The sequence below is a fragment of the Panthera pardus genome, unplaced genomic scaffold, assembly GCF_024362965.1.
Source record: "Panthera pardus isolate Hobbes unplaced genomic scaffold, ASM2436296v1 HiC_scaffold_15, whole genome shotgun sequence".
NCBI lineage: Eukaryota > Metazoa > Chordata > Mammalia > Carnivora > Felidae > Panthera > Panthera pardus.
In genome coordinates this window covers 61,166,101-61,182,869 of record NW_026526710.1, presented here as the reverse complement: position 1 = coordinate 61,182,869, position 16,769 = coordinate 61,166,101, and the positions used below count along the sequence as shown (strand labels likewise).

At 52.4% G+C, this 16,769-nt stretch overlaps 1 protein-coding gene across 1 annotated transcript in view; it reads left to right on the top strand.

Moving 5' to 3' along the window:
* Positions 1–16,769, top strand: part of LOXHD1 (lipoxygenase homology PLAT domains 1) — a 156,812-nt gene that overhangs the window by 108,103 nt on the left and 31,940 nt on the right. Inside the window, exons 26-31 of the mRNA XM_053901911.1 lie at positions 2,996–3,177; positions 7,344–7,460; positions 8,171–8,333; positions 11,984–12,138; positions 16,000–16,209; positions 16,302–16,437. Of these exons, the coding sequence (XP_053757886.1) occupies positions 2,996–3,177; positions 7,344–7,460; positions 8,171–8,333; positions 11,984–12,138; positions 16,000–16,209; positions 16,302–16,437 (963 nt within the window). The remainder of the gene's footprint in view (positions 1–2,995; positions 3,178–7,343; positions 7,461–8,170; positions 8,334–11,983; positions 12,139–15,999; positions 16,210–16,301; positions 16,438–16,769) is intronic.

Genomic DNA, 16,769 nt, shown 5'->3' with positions numbered 1-16,769 from the left:
ATGTACATAGAGCTGGCAGCATACTGGGTGAGACACTTTAAGACAGAAGTAGCTGTTTCTCCTTTCTTGCCCTAGGACAGGCCTGAATTTGTATGGCCTGACCTTGAATACATTCAGCTCTAGCCTCATACTAAAGCAAGTCCATTTGCCCTTTGTCTTAGACTCAGTTCACACACACACACACAGACACACACACACACACACACACACACACAGCGCAGGAGAGACTTGCCTTTCTGACTAGAGAGCTGTGGAGGCAGCTTCAAAGTGCCCCTCTCCCCGAGTAAGTGCCCAGAGAGGAGGGTCTGCTGCTCAGAACCTATTTCCTTGTTTGGGAAAGGTCTTGAGGGCCCAAAGCCAGGGAGCTCCCAGGAATGAGGAGCTGCAGTCCCAGGAGTGGTGGCCAGGCCCATTCTCAGGGGCCTGGAAGGCTTAGAACTAGATTTGGCAGTTCATCAAGGCTGCCCAATACACGTGAAACCAAAAGAACACAGCAAGATGGCACTGCCTCCTGGCCGACTGAAATGTGCTGCCCACACAGTAGAGATGGGGCAATTAGGAAGTGGACCATTGTGATGGTCTGAATTTACAGGCTCCACGTAGCATGGAGCCCTGAATGTCAGAGTCCTGTTAAGGCTGAAGCCTGTGTTCTAGGGATTGCTGGTATCGAAGCAGGTGTCTCAGGGCAGCTGGTGCAGGAAGGGAAAGGATGAGAGGGAACAGCTCCCCAATTCGTGCCATCCAGATCTACTCCTTAGCTTTAAAAAGTCAAGTTTTTTCAGAGCATTCTTCCCAAATGTTTTTTTTTTTAATTTTTTAACGTTTATTTTTTGAGAAACAGAGCATGAGCAGGGGAGGGGCAGAGAGACAGGGAGACACAGAATCCCAAGCAGGCTCCAGGCTCTGAGCTGTCAGCACAGAGCTCTCTCTACGCGGAGCCCAAACTCACAAGCTGTGAGATCATGACCTGAGCTGAAGTTGGATGCTTAACCAACTGAGTCATCCAGGCGCCCCTTGTCCTAAATGTATTTTTCAGAACTCCACAAAAGTTCTCCACTGAAAATTAAATTCAGTTAAATAATCTGAAAACCACAGATTCTATGTCAAACCCTCTCATTTCACAGACAAAGAAAAGGACCCAGAGAAGTATATCTATTTGCCCAAGGACACACAGCTCCTCAATGGCAGAGGCAGAACTAGAAATCAGGAAGCAAATCTGAGCTCAGGCCTAGGGATGAGGGCTGAAGGGTGGGCTGTTCCTGCCCAGATATTTTTAGGGCTTCTCCTGCTGCCAGAGAGTCTCAGGGAAGTTCAGTTCCTCCTGGCCTTAGACCAGGGAGACACCCAAGAGACCTCAGAGGAAGTTGCCTCTATTACTGCCTGATGGCCTGTTTCCCTTAACCTTGGTGAGGGCCCTGTTCAGGCCATTGTGGGAATGGCCATCACCCCCGTAGGCCATAGGCCCTGTGACTTGTAGGTAGCGAGCAATATTCGCCTCCAATTCACAACAACAGCACCCTTAGAGGTTGACCACACAGGATTTAGGGGTCAGACAAGCCTGGGCTCACACTGGAGCTCGACTTCTGACCAGCCGTATGATCTGGGGCAAGTTACTTTACCTGTATGAGCCTTGTTTTCCCCATCTATAAAATAAAGTACAATGATATCTCCTCCGGAGGTCATTGTCAAGGTTACAGGGGATGAGGAAGGTAGAACGCTTAGTAAAGAGTCTGGCACCTGGCAAGTACTCAGCAGATGGCAGTTACCGTTAATACAGGTATTATGGTTCTACAGCAGAGTAACCATCATACTAAATGAAAAGAAAATTCATTGGCTTTGGAGCAAATTTGGGGAAGGTTGGGGCCACCTGTGAGAAGGTGACTTTTAAATGTGGTTCCTTTCGAGGTCAAGACCACAAGATAGGGTAGATTTCCACTTAAACTGTTTCTCTGGGTTTTCAATGTTTTTTTATTACTGTGACTTAGAGTAAGTTGTATATACCTTTATATACATATGAAACAAGTGTCACAAAAAAATTTTAGCCTGTGTGTGATGTCCAGTGATATTTTTTATTTGATTCTATTCAATTCCATATATTTTTTTAAAATACTGGTGATGACTCACTAAATTTATTCCATAACCTGCTAATGGATTTCAGTCTGTAGTTAGCAACATACACTTTTAAACTACTGGTCTCAAACTGCAGTGTAAAGTCTGAGTTAAATATTTAGATCACTAGACTCATCCCATAAAGAATCTGAGGAAAGGTTGGGAATCTGGGTGTTTAATAAGTACCCAAAGAGTTTCTGAGGTGAAGGGCCAGTGACCCACACATTGGGCAGTGCTGGTCTCTAGCCAGGCTGGCAGGTGCCCATCGGGAAGCTGCTTGCCAACAACACTGATGGGTCAGCCTCCCTTTTAGGAGTTCACAAGGTCACCACCACCCCCCTCCACCACCCACATCCAACCCAGCAAGGGCCAGATGCGTTATGGATGGGTTAGGAGAGCAAGCCAGTGTGGAGCAAGTGAGGGTGAGAAGAGAAAGGATTCTCACCCTGTAGACTGCTGATCTGATTGGTCCCTTGCCCCCTGAAATATAATCCTCCTGTTTATAGTGTCCACAGCTAAGGAGCATGGTGGACACTTTACAGAAGAGGAAACTGAGGCTCCTGTGACTTGCCCAGGTCACACAAACAGTCGGAGTAGATTCTGTGCTTTCAGCCAAACTGCTGTACCAGCTCTGTGTTGTGAGAGGCACAGAGACCCTGGTCTGAGGTGACAGGCGCTGCCTGTGGGCACTAGGCGTGACAGGACACTGTCTCCCCCCACCCCTGCACCTGTGGTTGCTAAGCAACCACGTGAAGGTCCATCCCCGGGCAGCAGCTCCCGGTGACGGGGCCTGGGGCCATGGTGCCGATGAAGAACTTGATCTTGTCCACATTTGTTTTCTGTTCTCACCTCCCCTCTGACTTCACCGTCTGTCCACCATCCTCAGTTGTCCCTTACGAGATCATCCTCTACACGAGTGACGTCTTTGCTGCCGGGACGGACGCCAACATCTTCATCGTCATCTATGGCTGCGATGCAGTGTGCACCCAGCAGAAGTACTTGTGCACCAACAAGAGGGAGCAGAAGTTGTTCTTTGAGAGGAAGTCAGCCTCCCGCTTCATTATGGAGGTGCCTGGGATCCATAATGCTAGGAGGCTGCCAGGGGAGCTGGGACTGGGAAGCAGGGGGCACCAGAAGAGGGGAGGAGGCACCCTAACGGGCTGCTGTGGTGAGAGGGCCAGGCAGTTCATCCAGCCTCACTGGGCCTCACTCAGTACATCGGAATAACCAGGAGGGCGGGCACCTCACCCGGCCCCACGGGGACTAGTGTCAGGATCTAAGGAGACAGTGAGTGGACAGGGCTTGAGGAAAATAGAGGCACAATCCCATTTCCACTGGGGCCACCTCCAGGGCCAGCGATAACACATGTGTATCCGTGGAGAGCTTGGCTTCTGGACATCCCAAATGGTCCCCTGCTCCCCTCTGGCCTAGGGGTTTGCTTGTTCCATGTTTACTGTAGGCGTCAGTCACAGCACCTTGGCGTCCTGTGCACTTCAGCTCAGCGTCTCCCCTGTGCTCTCCGCTGTGTGTTAGGTTGGGTGGGAGAGGTAGGAGAAGGGGAGGGCCCAGACTCTCTCTGCAAGGGGCTTGCAGTCCAGCTGGAGAACCCCAGACCTCCACACAAGGCCAACAAGAGAGAATAACTGATCCTGTGGGTAAGAGCAGTGTCACAGGGCTTTATCTCTATTAACTCACTTAACCCTCATAGCAGCTCTGTGCTGTTATTATCCCTGTATAAAGATGGGAAAACTGAGGTACAGAAAGCTGAATAGCTTACATAAATCCACACAGCTAGGGTGTAATGGAACCAGGATTCAAACCCAGGAGTACTGGCTCAAAATATGTGCTCTTAGCCCCTGCAGGTCACTAGCCCATGGTGATGAAGGCAAATGCGGGACTGAGAATGCAAAGGAGGGACAAGAAGGGGAGGCATTCCTAGCAAGGGGAACATCATGGCCAAGGGCCAGAGCTGGAAATAAACACAGTATGTGGTTTGGTGGGAGGGACAGGAGGAGAGGGACATGACAGGTAGAAGACCAGCTGAAACAAGACTTGGAGGGGACAGCTCTGAAGAGCTAAGCAGCTCACGAGGCTGGACCCTCCAGGTAGCAGGGGCCTTTGGAGAAGTGCTCCTTCTGATGGGAAACAAAATCCAGAGCTCCATCCTCCTTCCCCGGCCAGTGTCTGTCCTGGGGGGCTCCCTGCTCCCTCTCCACCTTCTCTGGGAGCAGTCAGCACTTGTGGGAAGGTCGCCACCTTGGTGGAGTCTTTAACAAAGAAAATTCAAGGCTGATTCATTTATCCACACGAAGCGGCAACTCATCCACCCAAGATGGCGTGGTACTGAGTCATCCAGCCCTGACTCCGTCAGCGGTGGGGCTGTGATCACACCTCGGCACGACTTCCGTGGAGTTTTATCAATGGAATGCCCACTAACGGCAGCTATAGTTTGCCAGGAGTTTGTTGCTGTGTTTTTTTCTTTCTTCTTTTCAAATCTTTCTGGCTGCTGGGGGAGTGTGAGGGTCTGGAAACAAATGAAAAAGCTTTGTGTCTCTGTTTCTCTGTGTCTCTGTTCGGACTGGTCTTCAGGTAGGACGCAGAGGGCTGGGTCGTAAGCACATAGCCCTGCATCCTGGTCCTGGCTCTGGGCTCAGACGGAAAGTCACGAGCAAGCCACTCCCTCTCTCTGTGGCTTTGTCCTAAGACTCGGGAGTGGCCGAGAAAATAGCAATAATAACTAGAATTTATTGAGCACTTGCCTTGTGCCAGCCCTGTCCTGAGCCCTTCGTGTGCATCAGTTCACGGAATCCTCATAGCCATTCCAAGAGTTGCTAGTACGATGATCTCTTTTTACAGCTGAACTTGCATGGGAAGGATAAGAAACTCGCTCAGGGCGTCATAATTTACAAAGGGCAGAGGCAAGATTTGGACTCCAGTTCAATTCCAGAACCTTCTCTGCTTACCTCTTCCACCTCTTGGGAGGATGTTAGGGTCTCTTCTGATTCCGAGTCTATTCCTGAGGCCCGTCATCCATGGCTCGCGTTCCCCTGAAGGCCTCCTTGCTCCCTGAGGGTCACAGCTGAGACGGCCACCCTGACGTGGCATCCCTGACTGACTGGCTGGATGATTAAGGTTCCAAAAGTACCATTGAGGCCAAGGTCCACACATCTGGAACCTCAGAGATGGAATGGGGAAGGAAGAAAAGAGACCTCTGGACAGAGGGAGGGGCAGGGGAATCTTCACTGCCCAACGCATCTGGCAGCTCAGCGTCCTTAAGTGGACGTCCTGTGGCCACGGATTTCCCCCGCAGCTCCTGTGTCTCTCCTGTTTCGAGAGAACGAGGCCTTGTTAAAATGCCCAGAGCATTAATGTCAGCCTGAAGTCACTAATCTTTGTTTGGGGATCAGAATGGCCCTCAGGGGCTCACAGGGGACAGCGCTTCTCTGGTGAAGTGAGAGTGAGCTGGCCGGAGGAGGTGGGGGGCTGCGCTGCAGGGCAGCAGAACCAACCTCAGTGGCAGCACCCTTGTCGAGTCACGCAGGCTCCAGCAGTGACGTGCCATGCTGGTCACTTGGAAGGAGAGACGAGGTGACAGAACCATGGCTGTGATCTTAGACCTGGAAGTGACCTCAGGGGGTCACCCCACCCACGCCTCTGCCTTCAGCTGAGTAACACATTACTCCCCCCATTTTATAGAGAAGAAAGTTGGGGCCTGGAAGGTCAAGTGCCTTGCCTCAGATTATACAGGTGGTAGGTGGGAGCACCGTGGCTACAACTGGGAAGCATGAGGGTGGAGACAGGAGTGCGGGCAGGTCCCCCAGCAGGGCTGATGGGCCCGTCCTTGGCTGCCAGCCGTGGGTGGGTGTGTGGGGAAGAAGGAAACCAGTGGTTGGAAGCTGTTCCGTTTCATTCAGAGGTTACTTCCGTGTGCGGTTATAGAGGCTGTGCGTTTGATGAATGACTTAATCTATCATTCAGATGCCGTTCCCTCATCAAAAGCCCTTGCCTGCCGTGGAGCTGACTCTGCTGTCTCCTAGCACTGAGAACTTAATGGTGCCAGCCAGGCGGCCAGCTCCGTAGAGAGGCTTCGAGGACACTCCAGTCAGCACATCCCCCCTTGCCTTGTGTCTGACCATCCCACTGCTTCGTTAAGGGATGTGGAAGGATCAGGGCATCAGTCATTCCTGACAAGAGTCCCTCCCCTGCACCCTGTGCCATGGGCTCCAGGCAGGAGAGACAAGACATGGTGTCTCCTGAATTTCAGACACATGCATCAGCTTTTCCATTCAGTGAGACTTCCACCCATACGATCATGGTTAAGGTCAACATTGCACATGACAGAACCTGACTGATACTGTCACACCTGTTTTTCAGATGAGGAAACATTCTTTCATCCTTTCAGCAAAGGTATCCTGAGTTCTGGGGTTCACAGGCTCTGTTCTAGGTTTTAAGGATAGAATGATGGGCAAGGACAGGTGCAGTGCCTGCCCTTGTGGCTTTCAGTGGTAGAGAAGACGATATTACACAAATGAAGGCAAACTTCTGACTGTGAGAAGTGCAGGGGAGAGGGGTGCTATGGGATACTGTAAGAGCTTCTCAGGAAGAGATTTGAGTTTCTTGAGGTGGTGAGGGGGGCTTCCCTGAGGAAGTGATCCTTGATCTGAGACCTGAATGATGAGGTTGAGGTTTAGCTAAAGAAGAGGAGAGTGGAAGAGCAGGAAGAGCCTGTGCAAAGGTCCTGTGGCAAGAGAACATCAAGTTTGAGGGACTGGAATTTGAAGGATCTAGAAGAGGGGTAGCTAGAGACAGAGGGGCCCTTAGGGGCCAAGGAGAAGGTCAGGCTGACAAGACAGGGCATGGGCAGAACCAGAATTCCTCTTCTGAAACCCAAATCAGTTCTCAAGCAGGGAATGAACCACCACAGTGTAAGTAATGGAAGACAGAGAGGTGGGCTCCACCATGAAAAGGAGAACAGCCTCCCAGAGGTTGATGGAACTGCGTTCTGGAATCTAGGCTGATTTTAAGTAGGGAGAGAGGAAGGGAAGCATGAGCATGGCATGTGGAGAGGAGAGTGGGGGCGGGCTTGGCTGGACAGTAGGGGCATACTGGGAGAAAGCGGCCCCTGGAAGTTCAAAGGGACTCAAGAGTGGATGTCCTGGGCAGACAGTATGTTGCTGAGTTTTACTTTCCTGAACTTTTCCACTACCATCTGGTGCATTTTCTCCTTTCCACAGTTAGAAGATGTAGGGGAAATCATTGAGAAAATTCGGATCGGCCATGACAACACAGGCATAAATCCAGGGTGGCACTGCTCCCACGTGGACATCCGCAGGCTCCTCCCCGATAAAGATGTGAGTTTCTGACCGATCTGTCCTGCTGTTTCTTTTGCCCCTTTCCAGAGGAGATTCAAGGCGGATTCCTGATAAGAACCTGCAGCCTTATTAAGTTGAGGTAAAATCTGAGGACAGTTCACCCACTTCACTCAGAGTACAGGAACCAGCTCAGGTCCAGGGCAGAACCTTTTAGAACCCGGTTTAAGGGTCAAGGAGGAGCATCTGGGTAGCCCCGTCTCTGTGCCCCACCCTCAGGGCCACATTACTGAGTGACCCTCAGTATGTGAGTGACCGAGTATGCCCTTCCTGCTGCTCAAAGTCAACTCAGAAAAAAACTCACCAGAACAACTTGGCAAACATCCTGAAGCCACACAATTCTAAACGTGGAAGGCAGGTTTCAATTGTGGCTGTGGTTGAGTGACCTGAGAGCAATTTAAAAATACAGAGCCCCTCCCTTTACCCGCTGAATCTGAGTCTGTGAGATGAGGTTCTGATGCCTATTTTTAAGTTACCCTGGGAACCCCACCTTCAAGAGCCAACCCCCGATGTGGTTGTTGAAGTCTTTGGATAAGACTGGATATACTGGCCTCCCTTGCTGGCTTTTGCATTATCTGTGGGGCTCTATGACCCTTGTCATTGGTCCCCATGAGTGTTGACATGCTGATGAATCACTGAAGTCAGAAGGTTCCACACAAAGAGCTAATTTTCCTCTTGCCTCCTTACCCCAGGGCACAGAGACCTTGACTTTCCCTTGTGACCGATGGCTTGCCACGTCAGAGGATGACAAGAAGACCATTCGAGAACTGGTTCCTTATGATATCTTCACTGAGAAATACATGAGAGATGGGTCCTTGAGGCAAGTCTACAAGGAAGTGGAGGAACCTCTAGACAGTAAGTGTGGTGCCCTCCTCAGGGTCAGCGGCAGCCCTTCCTTGTAGGGCACCCGCCCCGTGCCAGGCCGAGTCTTTGCACCCCAGGAGGCAGGGTCTGTTATTATCTCCACTCCGTAGAGAGGGCACCTGGGGCCCACAGAGGTTGCCTAACCTGCCCAGGTTCACACAGCTGATAAATGGCAGGCTCTTCAGGGTCCCGGCTGTGTCACTGCACGTCTTTCCGTGGCCTGATGGTGACACTGCATCCCATGTGTGCTCTGTGCCTGGATTCTCCTGATCCTTGTGGCCTCCCTCCTCTTCGTTTATTCACTACTCCTCTGCAAGGCTTGGTCCTCTCTGCTCTCACAGGATGCGTATGATTCAAGAAGCATCCTGGACTGCATGTATTTGTGTGTGCATGCGAGTGCGTGGGCACGCCCTTACACAGGCACGCATTCCTCCTGGACGACAGGGATAGTCACACCTCTTTTTTGAGCAGCAATGCCATTGTCCTGTCAATCCCCAGGTTATTCAGTCAGCCCTAAATAAGCTTTAGCTGTATCAAAAATCAAATTTCCTTGCCAAAAACAAGCTTTCTACCACTGGCGAGGTGCAAAATACCACAGGCTCCCCATGGGGGCGGTCTGCACGGATCAGAGATGCCCCGAAGGCTTGGAGACTCAGCTCATATATGTTGCCTTGCATTCCTTCTGGAAAAAACTGGACTAAAAGCCAAGATTCCCGGCCCCATATGGAACCAGGGGGATGTAAACCAGCTATAGCTCTAACATTTCCTTTGATCTCAGTTGCCACTCGGTTAGAGATAAAAACAAGTGTTGCCTCCGTAATGTGCCTTTCCCTACCCAAATCCCTTTGCTGTTAAATCTGGAGGAAAATTCCCTCTTCTACTTGGGTCCCAGAGGATGCCCTGGAAAGCTGTCCCAGCGGCACACTTGGGCTGTTCTGTATTAATAACATGCCACAAACCCACTCGGTGCCTGGCGATGTTTCTAGGGAAACATCTTTCCACCAAGAGCCGTGTGGCTTGGGTGGGACAAGGGAGGGAGGAGGATCCAGAAATAGCTGGGTTTGACTGCACAACTGCATTGCTCAGCGCCCAGAAGCGGAATCAGTGTTCCATTCCCCAAGGACTGGAAAGAGCAGTGGGGGTGCAGGAGAGGGAGAAGGAGGGCCATCCATCCACAGCCCCTGGTGACACAGCACCCCACTCTGGGACAAGGGCTCCTAGCAAAGGTCCTACCTCAGTGCAGAGCAGGGCTGAATGCACGGCTGGGAAGTGAAGGCAGAGAAAACATGAAGGGGAGGACAGTCGATTGTGTCTAAACTGTGACAGGATTCCTAATGTCACCTCATGTCAGTGTCAGCCAGACAGACTTGGGTAATGTTGACTCTCAAACACCAAAGAGAAGGTTTTATTTATTAATGCAGCACATGAAATGCTTGACAGATGCCGTGCTGAGCTGAGCGAGGTAGGGCCCGAGGGCAGTGGGCCTGGTTCTGGTTCCCGCCCTGGCTGAGGGGGCAGGCTCTGGGGAGCTGTGCTCACGGGGCACCTCGGAGGTCAGAGGTCGGCAGAGCAGAGCACTGGGCAGGGGGGGTGGCTGGGGAAAAGGTTTGGAGAAGGGGCTTGCGGGAGGGGGCTGAGCTCAGGTTTGCATGTGAGTTTATGACATCTAGTCAAGGCGGACGTGTCCCCCAGGTGACAAGGCTGTGGATCCAGGGCACAGGAGGGAACTGGGTTGGAGACACAGGCTCGGGGAACTCAGAGAGGTCAATACCCAAAGCATGCAGGAAGGGAGCTGAGGGAAGCGGACAGAACCAGGCATCTGGGGGGCGGGAAGAAGATTAGGAACCCGGAAAGCCGCTCCAGAAGGAGCGACCAGAGAGGCAGATGGAGAGCAGGAGAGAATGATGCTGTGGAGTCCAAGGGAAAAAGAGGAAAATAATAGGAACCACTCTGTGGGCGTGAACGTGTTCCATAACCATGGGTATGAGTAACTCACATCATCTTCCTTTTTTTGATTTAATTAAATGTGGTCTGAGCCCACTTTGCAGGGGTTGGTGAGAAAGTCCATCTCAGTCACTGCAGGGAGTGGGGGATCCCTCTTTTTTGGCTTCATAAGAATCCTGAGCCTCACAGGAGGGGCCTGGCCCTTAGTCCAGGGCGGGTACCACCGACACCTATGTCCTCCCAACACATGGTGACGGTTGCTGCTGGTTCCCCGCAGACACGCGGGTCGGCATTTCTCTGTGTGGCCAGAAACACTTCAGCTTCATCATGAGACCCTCTCTCTGGCCATGAGGCCTCCTTGCTTCAATTTCCCAGATAACCACCTCAGCCTTCCCCCTGCAGGGACTCTGTGTGCAGATGAGGGGTTCCCGCCACCCAAGCGGACTCCCGAACCCTCACCCCCACGCAGGCTAGGGAAACCAACCTTCCTCCAGGCTGGCCACTCCCGCCCTTCACCTCAAAGCCACAATCTCCATCCCTCCCCTTGGGGATAATCTGGCTAAGTCCCCTCTTCCTTGGCCTGAAACTCCAAAGCTTTTAGGACAGAGGAATACGGAGAGGGGACAGAGAATTCTTAGCTGCATTTTCCCCTAGGGGTGGAAGTTGGAAAAAGAGATACTTTATTCTTCCTCAACGAGCCCGCAGCAGCAAAACAAAGACAAGACAGCATTTGTTTTTATTTTCATGAATAACTTTTAATAACTGTGGCACCAGTATTTATCCAGCCCTTCCCATGGGCCATGGGAGCTGAAGAAGAGGGTGTCAGTCACTGGGGCAGGTGCTGGATGGCAGGGAGTTGGAGAATAAAGGAAAATAAAGAAATGGGGCAGCTGGGTGGCTCAGTTGGTTAAGTGTCTGACTCTTGATTTCAGCTCAAGTAAATAAATATTTTTTAAAAATCAGGAAATGGACACTATGGGGAAGCTATACTTTCAAAAACATTTGATTTTTTTTCTAAAAACCACTTAGAAGGAACTGGCATGGATACTAGTCACCCTCAAGTAGGAAGGCATATTATTTTTTTAATTTATATTTATTTTGAGAGAGAAAGAACAAGAGCAGGGGAGGGGCAGAGTGAGAGAGAGAGAGAGAGAGAGAGAGAGAGAGAATCCCAAGCAGACTCTGTGCTGTAAGCACAGAACCCAACTCCGGGGTTGAACTCACCAACCGTGAGATCATGACCTGATCCGAGATCAAGAGTCAGATGCTCAACCGACTGAGCCACCCAGGGGCCCCGGGCAGGCATATTGTTGTCCGTGTGTCAGGGAAGGTAGATTTAGTGACCACAGCGTGCACGCACGTCAGGCAGTCTCTGGCATCTTCCCCCGTTGGAAGCCCAGACAGCTGGATGGGTGGATGGCTTGAGGGCTACGGGGAGGAACCTCCGTCCTCTGGGTCTTAGGGGCCACCTGTGTCCAGATCAGATGGGCAAACTTCCCACTGGTGAATCTGCAGATTTGTAGCAGAATGTCCATAATTGACCAAATAAAAGGAAGACACTAACGCCTCCTCGAGATGTGGGCCAGGAGCTTAATACCTCCTACAAATCCAGCCAATGGATTTAATTTAATCCTAAAGCCAATGCCACTCTTTTCTTCCCTTTGTCTGTCTGTCTGTCTGTCCGACTGCACGCCCAGTTGTGCTGTACTCGGTGCAGATCTTTACAGGAAATGTTCCTGGGGCAGGGACGGACGCTAAGGTCTACATCACCATCTATGGAGATCTGGGGGACACCGGGGAGCGGTACCTTGGCAAGTCAGAGAACCGCACCAACAAGTTCGAGAAAGGAACGGTATGCGGGGCACACAGAGTTTTTACCCCCTCCCCTTCCCCTCCGGGCTCCAGGTGTCTGGGGGCCAGCTCTTGGTCCCTGAAGCTGTCTGCGAACCTTGTGGGGTGTCAAGCTCCCTCATGTGGGCGGTTGGCCTTACACTTCTCCCTGCAGAGCAGCTGGTCCCCTCTCTGAGCCTGTGCATGGGCCCTGGGCCCTGCATCTGGGGTGGAGGTAGACCAGAGGGTAGGGTTTGGGCAAGTGAGAAGCCTGTTTGAGTTGGCTGTACTGGGGCGGGGCGGGGTGGGGGGGGGATGCTGGTCATCATCAGAAAATCCAGCTCACTATGGGTGGATGATGAGCATGGGGGTGAACATCAGAGTGGCGGGGGCTGGAGGCCTGCCTCTCCTGTCAGCTCCTTATCTGGTTGAACCTGTGTGGACTTGGTTTCTCCATCTGTAAAATGAGGAGCCCGATATGAATCAGCTAAGCTGTGTTGTGCAGAGCTCTGGGCAGAACTGAGGCCCATGGGAGCCACGGAGGGATTAGAGGAGCAGACAAGTACCCCGCTCCCCCAGCTAAGGTCCGCTTTGACCTGAACTATCTATGGAAGTGCCAAGAAAGTGCTCTATTAGGCAGAGGGCTCTGACCTGCTGGGGTTTTAGGAAAAGGAAGACCTCTGTCCCAGTTTCTCTTCTCAGCCCCTCGACTTCCCTCCTCTCCCCACAGTAGCTCTGCTCTCTCCCAGGCCCTTTCTGCCTTATCCCCTTCACACAGCCTCAGCCTCTTTGCCTTCACTCCATTCACCTAAATCTGCCAGAACTCCCCACAGACCAGGCTGTAGCTGCAAGGTGATCAGAGCAAGGTAACCCCATCTGTGGTCTTGCCTTTGGCTATGCACATGCAGGGGTTTCCTGTACTGAGCAGTGGGTGTTTAGTAGGGGTCTGTTTAAGCCTGACTCTCAGCCAGGCATGATCCTTGGCACTGAAACATTTCCTACTTGTGAGGAGGAAATGAGCTCTGGAGCAAGGATAGCAGGTGTCGTCTAAGCGGGTCTGCGGCCATCTGGTGACCCCATGGGCCCCGCCATCTGGAAGGAGTCCAGCCTTGGCCTCAAGGTCCCGGGGAAGTCAGGCCCTGGTGCTCCCATCCATTTGTTCCATCATCCGGATAGGAACCATTGACTTTTAGCTTTGGTTTACTGCTTTGGAAGTGGGAGTAGCAGTATGATAGCTACTTAGACCCCTGGGCTGAAAAACAGGACAAGAGATGTAAGAACACTTTGTATCAGGGAGAAATAATTTCACACACACACACACACACACGAGATATAATGGTTTGCTGCACCGGTAAGGTAGCTAATAGGAGGCCTATCCATTTTGGGGAAAAATGGAATACAGAGAGGTACACTTAAGTGGCTCACGCGATGTCCTGGACTCTATACTGGGGACAAGCTCTGTTACCTATGCTGTTGTGGGATGTGGCAGTGCCATTCAGCAGTCAGCCCTGTGGCTGGGGCCAGATCACCCACGTTCACATCCTGGCTCTGACACTGACTAGCCCTGTGGTCTTTGGCAAGTTTCTTCGCATCTCTGTGCCTCAGTTTCTTCCACCGTAAAGTAGGTTCACTGAGTTAGAAACTCTGAGGTGCCTAGCTCTTCATCAGTGCTGAGGATTGGGGAGCTCACCTTCGGCTGCCTTCGCTGATGCCCGGAGCCAGCATCTGGTGATTGCACTGTAAGACAGCAATGTGCAGAGCTGACAGGTAGATGTTGGTTTGTGGCCATACCCACGGAGCCGGGCACAGAAGAGGCACCATACATACTCATAAATGAATGAACTTATAAATGAAGGTGATGCAATCCATTCCACCTGGATTCAGAGTCAGATTTTTTTCTCTCTAGGCAATTGTTGTGTCACGAGAAAAACCTTTGTCCCGTTCTACACCACCTCTTCCCTTTCCTTCCCGCCAGTTATGATGTCCTAACAGGGGAACTGGAGCTACTTCTGGCTTAGTCACGGATGATTTACGTGACTTTAAGTTCACTGCTGAGCATCTAGCAGCTTCCATTTCTCTAATTATCTCCTCAGAATATAGAAGTCCCCCTTGACACCCTCCCCCACTCAGCATCTCCCCACCCACATCTAGTCCAAAGCCAGGTCTTGGAGAGTCTCCCTTGCACACGGCTCCCAGACCAGCCCTGTCAGCTCCTTAGCCCTTTCTCAGCTTGCCTGGCTTCCTGAACCACCCTGGCTGCCTGCCGCACCTCCTCATGTCACCTAGCCAAAGGTGACAGTCACTCAGCCGGCCAAGGGCTCTCCGCTGATCCCCAGATCTGGCCTGGGCCCTTTGTAGGATTCACAACCTTTCATGGCCCACCAGCCAGCCTGTATGGAGTGCCCACAGCAGAATACCCCACGCTCTCTCCTGTTTCCAGACCTTTCTGGGCATCTTCTCTGCATCCATGTACGTGTGCCCATAGAAAATCCATATATATATATATATATATATATATATATATATATATATGACATCATTCCTATACGAATGCTTCTTCAGCCTGCCTTTGGCGTGCAATCTCCCTATGTCAGGATATTTGAGTGTAGATGAAGCTGGCTCATTCTTCGGAACCACCACACATGTGACATTCTGTACACAATATCACCATGGTTATTTAGCCGTTCCCCAAGCACTGGACACCAGATGGCTCCTAGTTTTCCACTGTAAAAATTACCCTGCAATAAGCATCCTTGTGCACACATAAAGTTGTCCCCTCCTGAGGACAGAAGGAAAGAGGTGGAATCACTGTGTCATAGGCTGTGCCTGTTTTTGCTCCGGTGATCTCAGCCAGGTAGCAGAGCCCTGCAGCCTGCAGGGTCAGCCACGCACTGCCCACCTGCAGTTTCCTCTGCCTGCAGTCACCTGCTGTGGTGCCAGAAAGGCCTGGCCCCCACCCTTAGCTTAATGCCACCTCCTGGAGAGTCTTCCCAGCCCTGCCTCTAGCCCCCAGGCAGGTGGCTGCTCCTCACCCATGGGCTGTGATTATCCACCTGGCCCTCTCCCTCTCTGGGCCGTGAGGTCCCAAGGAGGGGCAGACGCTGCCTATCGGATTTATCTCTGGGTTCCCAGCACTCAGCAGTGACTCAGCACATCTTCCACCTTCTGGAAGAAAAACACTGTAGCTCAGGGTCACCGGCCTCTCCTGCCCTGCTTCACGGTCCTGCCAGCCACATTCAGCCTGTGTTTTTGACCATACCTCACTCAGGGCCTGGATCTCCACATCTCACTGAGCAACCCCCAAAGTGTCCAAGCGCCCAGGAGTGTAAGGACACTTTATGGAAGGGGTAATCGGACCCAGAGGGCCTTACATCACACCCCACATAAAACCACCTGCACCGCAGCTGCTGTCCCTGAGCCCTCAGCCTGACCTCCTCCAGCTCTGTCTCTCTTCTGGGCCTGGTCCAGCAGCAACTCTGACTGCCTCCCAGCTTCCCCCTGGGCGTTTCGAGCCCCTCCCCGTTACTCCCTCCTGCCTCCCACCTGAACTCGTGCTGATACTCAACATAAGCGAGGACATCCAGGTACCAGGGCCAGGCTGAGCGCCCTCGTCTAGCCCACTCCTGCCTGCGTTCCATCCTCCAAGCATCCACAAGGCTTATCCCAGGAGGAACAGGACTGCAAAACAGGGCCGCTGTGGAAGTGAGGGAGGCCTCAGAATACCAAACGCTCAGTGGTAGGGACTTGGGCCTGGAGGGTTTCCATCTAGGAAGGTCTGTTCAGCCCCACAACTGAGGGGTATGGAAGGTACTGGATGGTCGGGGTTGGAGTGGGTGCAGGTGGGGCACACCCCCACCCGAGTCCCCACACCTGGACTCCGCAGGCCGACACCTTCATCATCGAGGCCGCTGACCTGGGTGTCATCTACAAGATCAAGCTCCGCCACGACAACACCAAGTGGTGCGCAGACTGGTATGTGGAGAAGGTGGAGATCTGGAATGACACCAATGAGGACGAGTTCCTGTTCCTGTGCGGGCGCTGGCTGTCCCTGAAGAAGGAAGACGGGAGGCTCGAGAGGCTCTTTTATGAGAAGGTGTGGGAAAGGCGGTGTGGGGTGGGGGGGACTTCGTACTGTGGCAGAAGGGGCCAGAGCCGTAATGGGGACTGGGTCATGCTCCTGGGCAGGAGTACACTGGGGACCGAAGCAGCAACTGTAGCAGCCCGGCTGACTTCTGGGAGATCGCCCTGAGCTCCAAGATGGCCGACATCGACATTGCCACAGTGACGGGGCCCATGGCTGACTACGTGCAGGAGGGCCCAGGTAGGCCAAGCCGGGGACTCAGCAGAGGGGAGGCAGGCACCGGGACATGTGTTCAAGCTGTTCTTGGACAGGCCATGCATTAGCCCCACCGTCATGTGACTTCTACCTAACGCTTTGTAATTCACACTGAGTTTTCCATCCCCACGACAGCCCTCCGGGGGCAGCCATCAGCCCTGTTGCCGATGGAGAAACGAAGGCTAGGAGTAGTCAGGGTGATGATACCCTTAATCCACTGACCCACTACCAGGAGGCTATCACCGTGAACTCTGCCCTCACCCAGAGTCTCAGGATGTAGATTCAGCACCGTGGGCCTGGGACAGTTCTCACCAGAC